Below are 15,737 nucleotides of genomic sequence, written 5' to 3'. Positions count from 1 at the left end.
AGGAAGATTACGAGAAATCTTTGGCAAAGGATGCAAAGAAAAACAGCAAAGAGTTCTCTACTTATGTAAATCTAGAAGAAAGGGGATGAATCAGATTGGTCCACTTGATATCGATTATTCAACTGTTGATGATCCTGCTCAGATAGCTAACAAACTAAATGAATATTTTGCATCGACATTCACACATGAGGAGTTATTCAGCTAGGGGTATGCCAGAGGTGTATTCAACTCTGGCAGTAAGCTAAATAATCTTGTAATAACTGAGAGTAAAGTGGAGGAGAAATTGTTGAAGATAAACACAAGCAAGGCACCTGGGGTGGACGGGATCTATTCAGTTATATTAAAGGAAGCAGCAAAGGAAGTAAGCAAACCCTTAGCCATAATTATGAGAGCTTCCTTGGACTCAGTTGAGGTCCCCATGGACTGGAGGTGTGCAAATGTATCACCAATTCACAAAGGGGATTCAAAAGGTGATAAAAGTAACTATAGACCTGTTAACTTGTTTAACTTGTGTTCTGGGAAATATAATGGAATCACTGGTTAAAGAAGCATTGCAGGATCAACTAAACAAGAATGTAGTAATAGTTAAGACACAGCATGGGTTTGTTAAAGGGAGGTTTTGTCTGACGAATTTGATTGGATACTATAATGCAGTCACAAAGAACTGGATGCAGGGAATAACTTTGATATTATATACTTGGATCTTAGAAAGCCTTTTGATACTGTTGCACATGGAAAACTGCTGTACAAATTGGAGCAGTGTGGCATTGGAGGCAAATTGTTGCTATGGATAAAGGGGTGGTTGAGGGGGAGAAGACAGAGAGTGGTAATCAGTGGACACTGCTCATCGTGAACTAATGTTATTAGTGGAGTCCCTCAGGGTTCAGTGTTGGGTCCATTATTGTTTTCTGTATTTATAAATAATATTGATGATGGTATATCAAGCTTAATGTCCAAGTTTGCAGATGATACAAAGGTTGGCAGGGTTGTTAAGGACGCTACTGATGCTATGCTGCTGCAACAGGATCTGGAAAGGTTGAGCAGATGGGCTGATAGGTGGCAAATGAAGTTTAACATTGACAAATGTAAAGTACTACATGTGGGAAACAGCAACCCCAGGGCAACGTATCAACTCTGTGGTACTAAACTGACAGTGGTAGAGAATGAAAAGGACCTGGGGGTAATTGTCCAGGGAGATATGAAGTTCTCTGAGCAGTGCAGACGAGCTGCAAGAGTAGCTCATGGTGTCTTGTCAATGATATACATGAATTTTTCTAGCAGGGATAAGGAGGTGATTATTCCCTTGTATAAGGCAATGGTCAGGCTACGCCTTGAGTACTGTATACAGGTCTGGAGGCCTCATTTCAAGAAGGATGTAGAGCTGCTGGAATGAGTACAGAGAAGGGCAACAAGATTAGTGAATGGAACAAAGGGTTGCTCTTACGAAGTAAGGCTTAAGTTCTGCAAATTATAATGTCTGGAGACTAGGCACTGGCGAGGTGATCTGATGGAAGTGTATAAAGCCTTAAATGATTTGAGCATTCTCAATGCCAATGGGATTCTTCCTCTTGCTCAATAATCACCTGAGAGGGCATAAAATCAGATTGTGGAAAAACAGATGTAGGATAGATGTGTGGAAATTTGCCTTTAAGCAGCGGGTAGTTGGTTGGTGGAAGACAGAGAGGTGAAGTGGAAGTGTTTTTTTTTTTTTTTTTTGGCTGATGCTGCATAAGCTTGCTTTCTTGCATCATATGTCTCTACTAATGCTAATGCTAATGACATTAAGAGTAAGAGATCTGCAGATTTACTCAACAAGTACAGGTCAATGTTGAAAAAAAGTCACGAGTTAAGGTTGAATGTGAAAGTGACTGCATTTCTGCCAGACACGATAGAAGGGAATAAATGATGAGAGCCTTTTTGATCAATTCGGCCCTGGACAGATTGTGCAAGGCTTAAGAGGTAAAATTTTTTTCACCCTGATCTGTGTTTTTTGACAGGAGAGACTGCTTCTACAGGGATGAGATAGACTTAAATAGAAAGAATTCAAGAATATCTGCTGATGTTATTGAGTCAGTGTTGGGTGGGTCGGAAAACTGCTAGCTTGGGATGATACACAGACTTAAACGGTTAACAGTGCCCGCAAGCAGTGGCAAAAGTGATTCTCGCACTGCTTCTGTTAGAATGAGCAGCAGCAGCCTGGAAAGCAAGGTAATGGAGATTTCCAGGACTGCAAGGAGTCATAGTGGAACAAGTAAATACATGGGCTGTGTTAGGGTAACTAAGAGTAGGAACAGCTGCATGTATACTTGCATGTACACCAATGCTAGGAGCGTAGTTAATAAATTTGATGAGCTTGAAATGCTAGTCACGACATCAAAGGTAGATATAGTTGTGATATCAGAGATGTGGTGTCACACAAATATAAGCAGTGCAGAATTGCAATTTGTGGAGTACAATGTGTACGGAAAGGATAGACAGGACAGGAAGGGAGGAGGGGTTATACTCTTAATTAAGAAACACATAAAATCTAAGTTAGTGCATCCAGTTGATGTTGGTGGACAATGCAATGTGGAGTCTGTTTGGTGTGACATAAGCACTGGGAAAGGAAAAATGAAAGTAGGTGTGTGTTATAGGCCTAATGAATCTGATGAGTATCATGAGCAATTGTGCAGAGAAATAGAGTTGGCCAGTAAATCAGAATGTCTTATAATGGGGGATTTTAACTTTCCAGATATTCAATGGAACTTGTGGGTTGGTCACATGCGCACTAGCAAGACTTTTGTTGAATTTTTGGATGACTGTTTTCTACAGCAACATGTTCGAGAGGCAACCAGAGGGAGTAATACTCTTTATCTGATTATCAGCAGGGATTATTCATGCATTAAGAATTTGCAGATAAAGAAAACACTGGGTGACATTAATCACAATGTACTGATGTGGGAAATGCTTAAAGATATAATTACCATCAAAGCTAAAGGGAAAGGCTTTTCCTTTCATAAAGGTGACTACAGAGGTCTCAGACAGTTTTTAAATTCTGTGCAGTGGGATCAACCGATGATGATGTTACCAATGTTGAATTCTAAATGGGAAGTCTTCAGGGACTTAATTTTGGAGGCTACTAGTCTTTTCATTCCAAGTAAGAAATACTGTTCAAGGTTTAGGCCTAAATGGATGAGGCTTGTGGTAGAGAAGAAAACTGTATGAGATGCATATAAAGTATGAGCTGACACAGAAGCCTGTGGAAGATACAAACTAGTGTGTAATCAAGTCACAAAGGAGATTAGGCAGGTGAAGGCAGATTACGAGCAATCTTTGGCAAAGGATGCAAAGAAAAACAGCAAAGAGTTCTTTACTTATGTAAACTCTAGAAGGAAAGGGATGAATCGTATTGGACTACTTAACATAGACGGGTTCTGTATTTTGCATGTACATTCAATGAGGGGAGTGCCAGAAGTTTATCAAACTCTAATAGTGAGCGCCAAGTGATTTTGTAATAACTGAGACCAAAGTGGAGGAGAAATCGTTGAAGTTGAACATAAAAAAGGCCCATGGGGTGGATAGGATCTATCCAGTTATTTTAAAGGGGGCAGCAAAGGAAGAAAGCAAACCCTTAGCCATAATTATGAGAGCTTTCATGGACTCAGGGGAGGTCCCCATGGACTGGAGGTGTGCAAATGTATCACCAATTCACAAAGGGGGTTCAAAAGGTGGCACAAGTAACTATAGACCTGTTAGTTTAACTTGTGTTCTGGGAACAATAATGGAATCACTGGTTAAAGAAGCATTGCAGGATCAACTAAACAAGAATGTAGAACACAGCATGGGTTTGTTAAAGGGAGGTTTTGTCTGACCAATTTGATTGGATACTATGATGTGGTCAGAAAGGAACTAAATGCCAAAAATAATTTTGATATCATATACTTGGATTACAGGAAAGCTTTTGATACTGTTGCACATGGAAGACTGAAGTACAAATTATAGAGGTATGGCTACAATATAAGTTGGGTAAGTTTTAAGGAATAATTTGGGTAAGTTGCTACAATGAATAAAGGGATGGTTGAGTGGGAGACAAAAGAGTGTGGTAATCAATGGGCATTGCTCTTTGTGGAGAAATGTTATTAATGGAGTTCCCCAGAGTTCGGTGTTGGGCCCATTGTTCTTTTATATATTTATCAATTATATTGAGGAAGGTATATCAGGTTTAATGTTCAAGTTTGGAGATGATACAAAGTTTGGCAAGGTTGTTAACGACAGTAAAGACAGTATGCTACTCCAACTGGATCTAGATAAGTTGAACAAATGGGCTGAGAATTGGCAACTGAAGTTTAACACTGACAAATGCAAAATACTGCATATGGGTAGCAATAACCGAAGAGAAACGTACCAACTGTGTGGTACTACATTCATGGAAGTGGAAAGTGAAAAAGACCTTGGTGTAATTGTGCAGTCAAATATGAAGTTCGCTGAGCAGTGCAGATGGGCTGACAGGTCAGGTCATGGAGTCTTGTCAATGATATATAGGAATTTTGATAGCAGGACAGGGAGGTGATTATCCTGTTATACAAGGCAATGGGCAGGCCACACCTAGTGTACAGGTCTGGAGACTTCATTTTTGGAAGGATGTAGAGTTGCTAGAACGAGTACAAAGAAGGGCAACAAGATTGGTGAGGGGAACAAATGGGTGCTCTTACCAAGAAAGGCTTAGGTTCTGCAAATTGCAGTGCCTGGAGAGTAGGCACCTGCGAGGTGATCTGATTCAGGTGGATAAGGCCTTTAATGGGTTGAGCAATGGGTTGAATGCTGATGGGATTCTTCCTCTTGCTCATATTTAGAACCTGAGGGGGCATAGTTTCAAATTGAGGAAAAACCAGTTGTAGAATAGATGTGCTGAAAGCCAGCAGGTAGTTTATTGGTGGAACAGACTTTCATCTTTTGTTTTATCATGTGCTGAAATTTTCCTTTAGCCAGCAGGTAGTTTATTGGTGGAACAGACTTTCATCTTTTGTTTTATCATGTGCTGAAATTTTCCTTTAGCCAGCAGGTAGTTTATTGGTGGAACAGACGTTCATCTTTTGTTGTGGAAGTTGATAGCCTACATAAATTTAAGGCTAAGCTGGACAGGCATTTGAAATGAATGGAGAAATGAAATGGGGGGGGGTTTGGCTGATGCTGCATAAGCTTGCTTTCTTGCATCGTATGCCTCTACTAATGCTAATGCTAATGGGTGACACAAATAATTATAGACCTGTTAGCTTAACTTCTGTTCCATGGAAAATAATGGTATCTCTGGTCAAAGAAGTGATGCAGGATCACCTAGACAAGACTGCAGTAATTTTTCAGACACAGCATGGGTTTGTTAAGAGGAAGTGTTGTCTGACCAATTTGATTTGATACTATGATGTGGTCACAAAGGAACTGGATGCAAAAAATAATTTTTATATCATATACTTGGATTTCAGTAAAGCTTTTGATACTGTTTCTCATGGAAGGCTGCTGTACAAATTGGATCGGTATGGCATTAAAGGCAAGTTGTTGCAATGGATAAACGGATGGTTGAGTGGGAGATGGGAGAGAGTGGTAATAAATGGACACTGCTCTATGTGGACTAATGTTATTAGTGGAGTCCCCCCCAGGGTTCAGTGCTGGGCCCATTGTTGTTTTGTGTATTTATTAATGATATCATTTATTAATGATATCAATGATAATGTCCAAGTTTTCAGATAATACCAAGGTTGGAAGGGTTGTGAATGATAGTAAAGACAGTATGCTACTGCAACAGGATCTAGAAAAGTTAGGTAGATGGGCTGAGAATTGGCAACTGAAGTTTAATATTACAATTACAAAGTACTGCATATGGGTAGCAGTAACCCAAGAGAAATGTACCAACTGTATGGTACTACACTCATGGAGGTGAAAAATGAAAAAGACCTGGGGGTAATTGTGCTGTCGGATATGAAGTTCTCTGAGCAGTGCAGATGGGCTGCCAGAGTGGGGCATGGAGTTTTATCAATGATATATAGGAATTTTTATAGCGGAGACAAGGAGGTGTTATACCTGTGTATAAGGCAGTGGTCAGGCCACACCTTGAGTACTGCCTACAGGTCTGGAGGCCTCATTTTAGGAAGGATGTTGAGTTGCTAGAATGAGTACAGAGAAGGGCAACAAAATTGGTTAGAAGAACAAAGGGATTCTCTTACCAGGAGAGGCTTAAATTCTGTATGTTGCAGCATCTAGAGACTAGTCACCTGCGAGTTGATCTGATTGAGGTGTACAAGGCCTTGAATGGTTTGAGCAGGCTCAATGCTGATGGGATACTTCCACTTGCTGAATTTAACAATCTGAAGGGGCATAGATTCAAATTGAGTAAAGACAGTTGTAGAATAGATGTGCAGAAGTTTGCTATTTGCCAGTGGATTCTTCATTGCTGGAACAGACTACCATCTGTTTTTGTGAAATTTGATAGCTTAATTAAATTTAAGGGTGAACTGGAAAACATTTGGAGTGACCAGATAGGTGAAATGGGAAGGGTTTTTTTTTTTTTGCCTGATGCTCTATAAGCTTGCTTTCTTACTTCATATGCCTCTACTAATGCTAATTCACACCTTGTTGGTCGTGTCATATACCATTTGGGCAAAGGTGCCGGCTTCCTCTGGAGCAAAGAAACACGACTCAATAAGTTCTTGCTCATTCTGATCTGATTTAGCTCTGCTACCAATTTTGGTTAACAGAGATGAGAACGTGATATTTGATTTGCACATAACTTGATCAAGTGCATAGTATTTGAGGCCACGCCAGAGAGTGGGGCTGGCAATACTCTACTTTATCTGTTTATAGACTGGGGTCGCCCGAACCAGAGGTGGCTGATGTAAGTCCTTGATTAGGAACATGTCCTGCCCACCGAAACTCATTTCAACATTTCCAATTATCTGTTTTAACCTCGTGTCCATTTCTGATAAGAGCTCGGCACCGATCATACTGACTTCGTTGAGTATTAGCTCTTTGATGTACTTAAACAGCGATCTGTATTGTTGTGCAACTTCCACCGACCGAGGCAGATTCCTCGAAATGGATATCTTGAGGGCAGTGTGCACAGTAGTTTGTCTATCGCAATGGCAGCCTTACCAGTCGAAGGGCATGTAATGTAGGCATTCCAGTACCCGTCTGTGTTACTGAAGCGGGTGTATATTTCCATCGAGGCGAATCATAACTGTTTTTCCACAAGCAGCTGGGCCAGTCAAGAATATTGGAATCAGTTTGCGATTGGGAGGTAATTCCAAATTACATGCATGAGTAGAATCTTTTGCTTGTCATTGGCCATTCTCATTAAGTTGCAGAAGTCCTCGGTGGTCTTCTAGTTTTCACGTTTCTTTGCAGTTGCAATGAGTAGGTTGAGTGTGGCCAGTTTTAGATCCTCATTCATCTCACTGTTTGGATGGTTGTAAAAGTTTTGAAAGGGGTCTTCTTCTCGCAGTTGTGTTACAAGACTATACAGATCATTACCGCATGCTTCATCAGGGTCACCATCGTCATTGTCTTGACACATCATCTTACATACTTCAGTCATTTTGCGAATGTCAAAGTCCGATTTATACAATTTATGCTGTTCTAGTATGAGCTCTTCATTGTCATCATAGATCTTGACATATGCATCTCTGACAGTATCTCTGTTTCTTTGTTGCAAAATGGAATGTGCAGCTTTACCCTCTCCCGCTTGTACTCGTTGAGATCCTGAGCCAAGTCATAGTTTCGATAGCGTATTATGTGTGGATACTGTTGTTCCTTGCAGATCTCGTTAGTGCTGCATGTGTAATTTGTGAGAAAGCATGACAGAGTAACATGATCCAATTGGTGTGGTCTCTTCTCGTATTTGTTAAACCAATTCTCTTTCCATATGTCACACGATTCCTCTGTGGAAGGTTCTCTTCATTCATCTCTCCGTTGGACTTCCTCATTCTCTGTTGCTCGATCAACCAAACAATGGGAATGTAAACTACCACCATGGAGCTCTCTGACATGGCCTGATGTAGCAATTACCAGGTGGCTTCTTGACTCATGATCTCGATGCTGTTGAGCACCTTGATGGATAGTTTTCTCATGATTTTGACAATGTCGAACTCTGGGTGCTCATTCATGATCATAATGATCTGTCACTGCAAATTTGATCCTTTGGTCATCTTATTCACATACTCAATGATGTATAAGTGCGAGATGGTAATGCTGCACACAAAGGTTATAGCAGTGTGGCATTCAGTCCTTTTCACTACTCAGAAAATTATTGAAGTGAAAACATCTAGGCACCTAACAATGGAATGTAATGAAAATGCAGATTGTAACAATACAAATACTTGTATTGTTGTGTTTCCTGTTAGTTATCTGTTCACACTGACATCCCTGTATGTTACTGTTCATTATCAGTAAAGAATTCATTTTAGACAAGTATATGTCAAGTTATAAAATACTGAAATGTGTTTTGTGTGTATGTGTGTTTTTTTTAGATTTTTGTACATATGTATGCTATTTATTAGGATTTATAACCAACTCCAGTCCTACAAACTCTATCAAAGTTAAAAAAGTATGCAGTAAGAAAAATGTTCTGGTCCCTGCTTCTTCTGCTTCAACTACACCCAGTACACCACCTCTTCCTGCAGGTAAAATTATATAATATTTCATCTTATTATCATCTTATATTGTATTTATATTTAATTAATTATATTAAAATTAACATATTTGCTCAAATCACAGCCAACCATGAATGTAAGATAATCTTCTTAATTTTAGACTTGTATAACAAAAAGAAATTCCCCAAAAATTTACTTTGCTTTCACATCTTTACTCTTATTTCTCTCCACTGTAGTTACTGTGGTGTTAAGTTGCTATGATAATGAAAGAATGACAGAGTATTATGGACATGTTATACACATAAGGCATTCCACTTTGTGCTAGGAGTACCTTGTACTTCAATCCTTTCTGAAGTAATTGAGAAATCCATTTACCACAACTTATACTCTGTCTTCAAGCCCCACTCTAAATGAATGATCAAAAATATGGGGTCCATCTGTAAATCCGTGGGTAATCCCATTTATAGCATTCATTTGAAGATAGGTGCCCTAAAAAAGTTAGTGAAATCTGAGTGGTTGCTCTTCATATTTCAAAGACATTTTATCAGTTATTTGATAACCTTCTCTCCTCTTCTTTGCAGTTATACATGAATAAAACAATTTATCTGTCACCCCAAAAACTAGATATTTCTGAAAATGATTAATTTCCAAATTTCTGGAAATTAATAATTTTTCTGGAAGTAAATCAACAATTCTCCTGATTGTCACTGTGGAGAGAGGAGAAAAACAGGAAAATTGACTAGAGAACATACACAATTCACAAACATAATATGCTTGGGCAGATGAATTGCTATTCCAGGTGGGCCTAGTGTGAAATTTCTGGAGGTTAGCTTTGACAACCTCAACTGAGCAATGATAGCTTGAACTATCCCTTGTTAAATTAAAAGAAGGCTGAAACCCTTGAGATCTGAAACAAAATGAGCATAAAGAATAATGTGAGCAACCAGACCATGCCTTGAGAAAAAAAAACTAAATGTACTTTGAAGAGACTGGTTACTTAGATTTTCACTTGATGTTAAGAGGCTTTTGCTGTACCTCAAAAAAGTATTGGTTAGATATTGATAATGTCCATGGTTGTGTTCTTCAGCTCATCATATGAAGGCTCATGGTAATTCAGCAGTGGCACAGAATTAGCAAGAGCCAAGCTATTGTTCTGACAAAGTCATTGTTCAATTCTTTGTATTTATTTTTATTTTATTTATTTTTTAATTTCTTTGCCTATGTAGCTGTTATTATTCTGCAACTGTTCAGTTTGCTATCCATCAACTTATGAGGGGGGGGGGGGGCAGAGAGAGATTATATATGCTTTCTAAACTGGAGGAGATGAAAATATCATCTCTAGGCCACATCATTTGCATTGCTTTGGAAATGAAAAACCCATAGTCATCGAATGCACACAGAACAAAGTTTCTTTGATGGCTGACTGATATGTCACACCAAACAGCAAATTTTTTGATGTCACACCAAACAGCAAATTTTTCCCATAACTTTATACAACCATGTTTGTTACTTGCCATTTTTTAAATAAAATATGTACTGTATGGCTGTTTAATTTTTTTTTTTTTTTTGACAAGTAAAACAGGCAAATGTATATTGTATCAAGTGTGTCCAAACACAGTTATGGAGAATTTCATTTGGGTTTGCCATTTCCAAGCAGTGTCCAGTGAGAGTATTTGGCCAATGGTATAGGGAATTTTTTTTTTTTTTTTTTTTTTGACAAGTAAAACAGGCAAATGTATATTGTATCAAGTGTGTCCAAACACAGTTATGGAGAATTTAATTTGGGTTTGCCATTTCCCAGCAGTGTCCAGTGAGAGTATTTGGCCAATGGTATAGGGAATATGAACTGTTCAGAAAAGTATAAAACTGGAAAACATATTGCCTAATAACCCAATCTTGTAGTATAAATGAATTGATACCTTTTCTTTATCAATAACCTATTCATACTTCTTATGATGATGGCAGTGACAATACATTTTGTTTCTAGACTATACATATGTTCTTTTATATATTCTACACTTTCTTGCAAATTTTCCACTGCATAAACAACAAAAACTTTACAGCAGTGGTAAGTTAACTGTTGCCAATGGCACATATCTGTCTGCCAAAAGTTTTTCACAAACTTGTGCCCATTTTTGCATTCTAATTTATAATATTTGTTATAAGAACAAATTTCTAAATGGAGTACACTTCACACATCATTTTTCCACTTGGAATTTTTTTGTGCACTTTGGAATATCCACAGAAATGCACCAGTTCATAAAATCAGCAGTCAGTTAAATTAAAAAGAGTTGTTATTATTAATAGGGAAAGGAAAATTAAGAAACTGATAAGGGAACATTGCCACTAGTTAAATTGTTTACTTAATCCTTTCATACATATGTGTGGACTCATGGTAATAACTCTTCCACTACTGGCTGTCTCCTTGAAGTGAAATTTTTGATTCTAAAAGTTTGTTATTTTGACAAAAACTTGTAAAAATTTAAATTTATACACAAATGCATTTAAATTATTATTTTATTCTTATTTTGACACGATTGCCCAACGTTATTTCCCTTAAGGTTACTTTCATATGGCGGGAACGTGATATATCTTTTTGTACAATAAAGATGATTTATTTATTTGAGTGCAATTATCACCAAAAATCAAATCAGAATTTTAAAAAAATAATAAATAAATAAATCACAAAAACAAAAAAAACTAATTTATTTTTTGTTGTGTTAAGTTTTCATCAAGTTTTAGTCCAGAAGCTGGAATTTCAGCTCCTGGATACGCTTAAAAGCTTAAATTCCAGAGCATTTCAGCTTTTTTAAAACCCAAATTGGAAAAAAGTGGCTAATAGGCATGATCTCTTCCTTTGATTTTGAAAGCTGTTTTCACGAATTGGTTTCTGACATATGCTGCAACATACTCACCTAACTCATAGTTATTTGCTCACTCAGGATGACCTTCCACTATGCAGCAACTGTCAAACTCAACTCACAGTAAACCACTTGATCATTGAATGTCCATTATATCTGAGAGAACGAAAAACAGCTTTCTCTTCACATCTATATTCTTCTAATAAACTTACCTTACAACAGATTCTCGGAGACCGACAAAATATTAATGATGTTTTTACCTTCCTCAAAATGATAAACAAATATCACCTGATCTGAATCCTTTTATTTAATATAACAATCATGTACCAAATAAGATTGGAATAGGTGCATTATGGCCTTAGTAGCCCTTGCACCAATAAATCCAACAAACAACAACATATGCTGCAACCTAGAGTAAATTTTTTTCCTGGAATTTGAAAGTTTATAAAAATTGAAAAACTATGTACATAATTGCTTTTACATATTAATTTTTTTCCTATTTTGACTTTATGGGCCAAACATTAAGGGTGGGATTTATTTGTCAAAAATAAAATCAAAATAAAAATTTGTTAATTTTGTTTTAATTGGAAAAAAAAAAAAAAAAAGTGGAAAAAATTTTTTAAAAAAATTTTTTAAATCGTCATTACTTTTTTATCTCTTTTCAGTAATAACTACTTTTTGAATTATGTGTGTTATTTGATTCAGTATATCCAACGCTGCATCTGGATTCCATATAATTTCTTCATTTTTCAGCTTGTGTAAGTTCACGTCATGTTGAATTTTGTTGAAAGGTATGTCATCCAAAACTGATTTTCAGAATGATTTCAAAAAAAGCTCTTAAACAAACAAATCAAATATAAAAATGGATACTGTTACATGTAAACACTGACGGCAGCACATCTCCATAGTTTCAAGGGAATCTGTACATAGGTTGGCATAATGTGTTGGTACTGAATCAAAAGAACCTTAAAAATGGTAAATCCTATAATTTACCAATTTGCACTAACAAAAAGCCAAAAATTTGATTTTTACCAAAACATTTTAGTAAATTTATAAATTTATCAAATAATATTAGTATTGGTGATTTGGCACAAAAATATCGTAACTAATAGTGTAGTGGAAATACATAGTGCTGGAATTGTAGGGTTGTAATTGTGGGAAATAAGTATCTCAAAGGTTCTAATCACCTAGGATAGCATATATTTTTTGTTTTAGCTGAGAAGTTTTATTTCTAGTAAGGCTAATAATAATTTAAAACTCAAAGAACATAACAATATAGCATAACAGTATAACATAAATTGATAGAATAATGCGTATTATTGCATTTAGGTATCTATCAGTTTAGTGAAGTATTCTCAAGTTAAACTGAATTTAAATAGATATTGTGCCTCAGACTAGAGCAGCAAACCAATGGACTCAAGGATGTGGGTGTGCTGTTCTTCAAGGAAGAACCAAAGAAAACAGTGCTCCTACAAATCATACTCTAAAAGGTGCAATGTTTGCAGATCTCTTTCTCTGAAATGGGTCATCATAAAGTCAAAGGAATATCTTGTGTATGTGCGTGTGTTCAGTGCACAGAGAATTAGGCACAAACTCAACATTCTAATGGGCATTTATAAGCATCACTTTCTATTTAAACTTACAGCAGCCTTGAAAGCAAGGTGTCATTCATTCAAGCTGTGTTCCATCATAATGGAACAAATAAATACATAAGCCATGTCAGGGTAATGAATTTGAATGGTAATTAATTGTAAGAACAGGTGTATGTATACTTGCATTTATGCCAATATTAGGAACATAGTAAATAAATTTGATTAATTTGAAGTGCTGATCAAGTTATCAAATGAAGACATTGTGGGAATATCAAAGGCATGGTTTCATTCTGATAAAAAGGGATGCACAATTTGAATATAGGAAGTATAATGTATATAGAAAGGACATTTTTTTTCATTCATTTTTTTTTCATTTGAGTGAGCTTCCATCTCAGTTGCCACCCGGATTTTCATCCATATGCAACCAATTCTCATTTAGTATATCAGTCTCAACCTTAGTTGTAAAAACCAATATATAAAGACCAAATGGTCAACTCAAATCAAACAAACAAAATAACATTAATCGACCATTCAGCCTTGTGGTGGGGATGGGCAATCACACCTCTCACCACAAGTTACCGTCCCCACCACGAGGAGGTAGGTCACTACTACCATCCGGGCATCGCCCAGCAGCGACTATAAGCCAGCTTAGCAAATCTTAAAAAAGAACAAAAGAATTCATAATTATCAAAAATATACATCAAATTAACTTCAGTGAGAGCCAGTGTCCCAAAGTCCAACCTCGCTCTTAAATCCTCATATAGAGGACAATATAGCAAGATATGAAGGCCAGTCTCAGTCTCTCCACACTCACAGAACTCCGTAAGGGTCAACCCCAAACGAAACAGCCTTGACCTCAAGCCATGCCCTGTAACGACGGCAGCAGCTGCAAACCCAAATTGGAGCCAGGAGCGTCGCTCCCTACTCACTATATGGACCAAGGGCATAAAGGTATACAAATGACGACCTTTCTCAGAGTTTGTCCATTGGAATTGCCATATGGTACTCAACTCATCATTGATTCGCCCCCGTTCTGCTGTTATATCAGGGAAACCAGCCAACTGCCCCACCGGGCACGACTGGACGCCAAAAATCACTCTGGTAATCCCCCGCTTAAGGGCATACCGTAAAGCAAACTGTGCCACAACCAACTCCGCAGGCATCTTCCCTGCAAGGACGCACAAGGCATCTGTGGAAACAGTTCTGCAAGCCCTGGTTATACCTAAGAGAGCAAACCTCTGTGCCGAAGACAAGATTCTACGAACATGAGAATGTTCTATATACCCTCCCCAAGCCCCAGCAGCGTAAGTCAGAATCGGAATAAAGATGTTATCATAAAGTAAGTGGAGGGCACCACCCTTTATACCCCATTCAACACGCGTAACTCGCTGGAGCTTGGCATATAATCGTTTCACCTTATCTCGGACAAAGGCAGCATGAGCTACCGTAGAAAGTCGCTCTCCCAGGACAACACCCAGGTACCTGGTCTTATTAACCACTCTAAGCGAGAAATCACCAGAACGACACAAAGGAGGTCGAGTTCCACTGAGGCGTCCCCTCAGAAGCACTGCTACAGATTTCTCTGCAGAGACCTCCAGCTTATGCTGAGCAGACCAATTCAACAATTGGCCTAGAGAAGCAGCTATACGCTCCTCAAGCATCCGGCGGGACTCTCCACACACCAAGATGACTAAATCATCAGCATAAGCTATTCTGATCGTACCTTCCACAGCTTGCATTTGTAGGAACTCATCGAGAACCCAATTCCAGAGAGTCGGCCCCAGAACCGAACCCTGTGGGCATCCTCTATAAACTCTTCTCTCACACTTCATGAAAGGAGTACAAATGAGCACATATCTCTCTCGGAGATAGTCCTCAAGAAGACGGTATAAATTTCCTGGACAGAGGGACGCCCTAGCCCTGCGTAGGACACTGCCCCACCACAGAGCATCAAACGCCCCCCTAAAGTCCATGAACAAGCCCAGGACATATCGACCAGGCAGCTCATTGACGCCTTTAATCAAATTGTAAATGGCATCCTCAGCAGAGGATCCAGCCTTAAAACCGTACTGATTGTTAGCCACCAGCCCCTGACCAGCATAATGAACCATCAGCCGACCAAGAACAAGCCGCTCCAACAACTTTCCGATAACTGACAAAAGAGCTATCGGGCGATATGAACGAGGCTCATCCACAGGCTTCTCAGGACTCTTGAGAATAACCCTCAAATTAGCCGTCTTCCATACTGCCAGAAATACTCCTTCACGAAGACAAGTGTTGAAAAGGTCTAGGTACACATCAGGACTCGCCTGACACGTTTTCCTCACCACAGCGGTGTCAATATTGTCCAGTCCCGGAGCACGACCTTCTCTGGTCTGCTGTAAAGCTAACTCGAGCTCAGCGGGAACAAAAGGAGACTCGCTCCCACTAGTAACATAATCTAAATTCTCCCGAACAATCTGACTCTGCAGCAAATTATCCGGAGAATCTTCAACTAAAATTGAATTGATCAAGCAGGAGACAGAGTCAGCCCATCCCAAAGTCACTCTGTCCGTCGCCACAAACGTGGACATAATTTCACCACCACAGATTTTATCAGTGACTATTTTATACACAGAAGACCAAGGATCAGCCGACCCCCTCTCCTGCACATAATTTCTCCAAGA

General features: G+C 38.5%; 1 protein-coding gene across 1 annotated transcript in view; it reads left to right on the top strand.

Moving 5' to 3' along the window:
* Positions 1-15,737, top strand: part of LOC150078287 (uncharacterized) — a 910,840-nt gene that overhangs the window by 640,066 nt on the left and 255,037 nt on the right. Inside the window, 1 exon segment of the mRNA XM_090384522.1 lies at positions 8,526-8,648. Within this exon segment, the coding sequence (XP_090240648.1) occupies positions 8,526-8,648 (123 nt within the window).

This window comes from Mastigoproctus giganteus, chromosome 11, assembly GCF_048544385.1.
Source record: "Mastigoproctus giganteus isolate SK-2022 chromosome 11, ASM4854438v1, whole genome shotgun sequence".
NCBI lineage: Eukaryota > Metazoa > Arthropoda > Arachnida > Uropygi > Thelyphonidae > Mastigoproctus > Mastigoproctus giganteus.
This window is presented reverse-complemented; position numbering and strand designations above follow the sequence as displayed.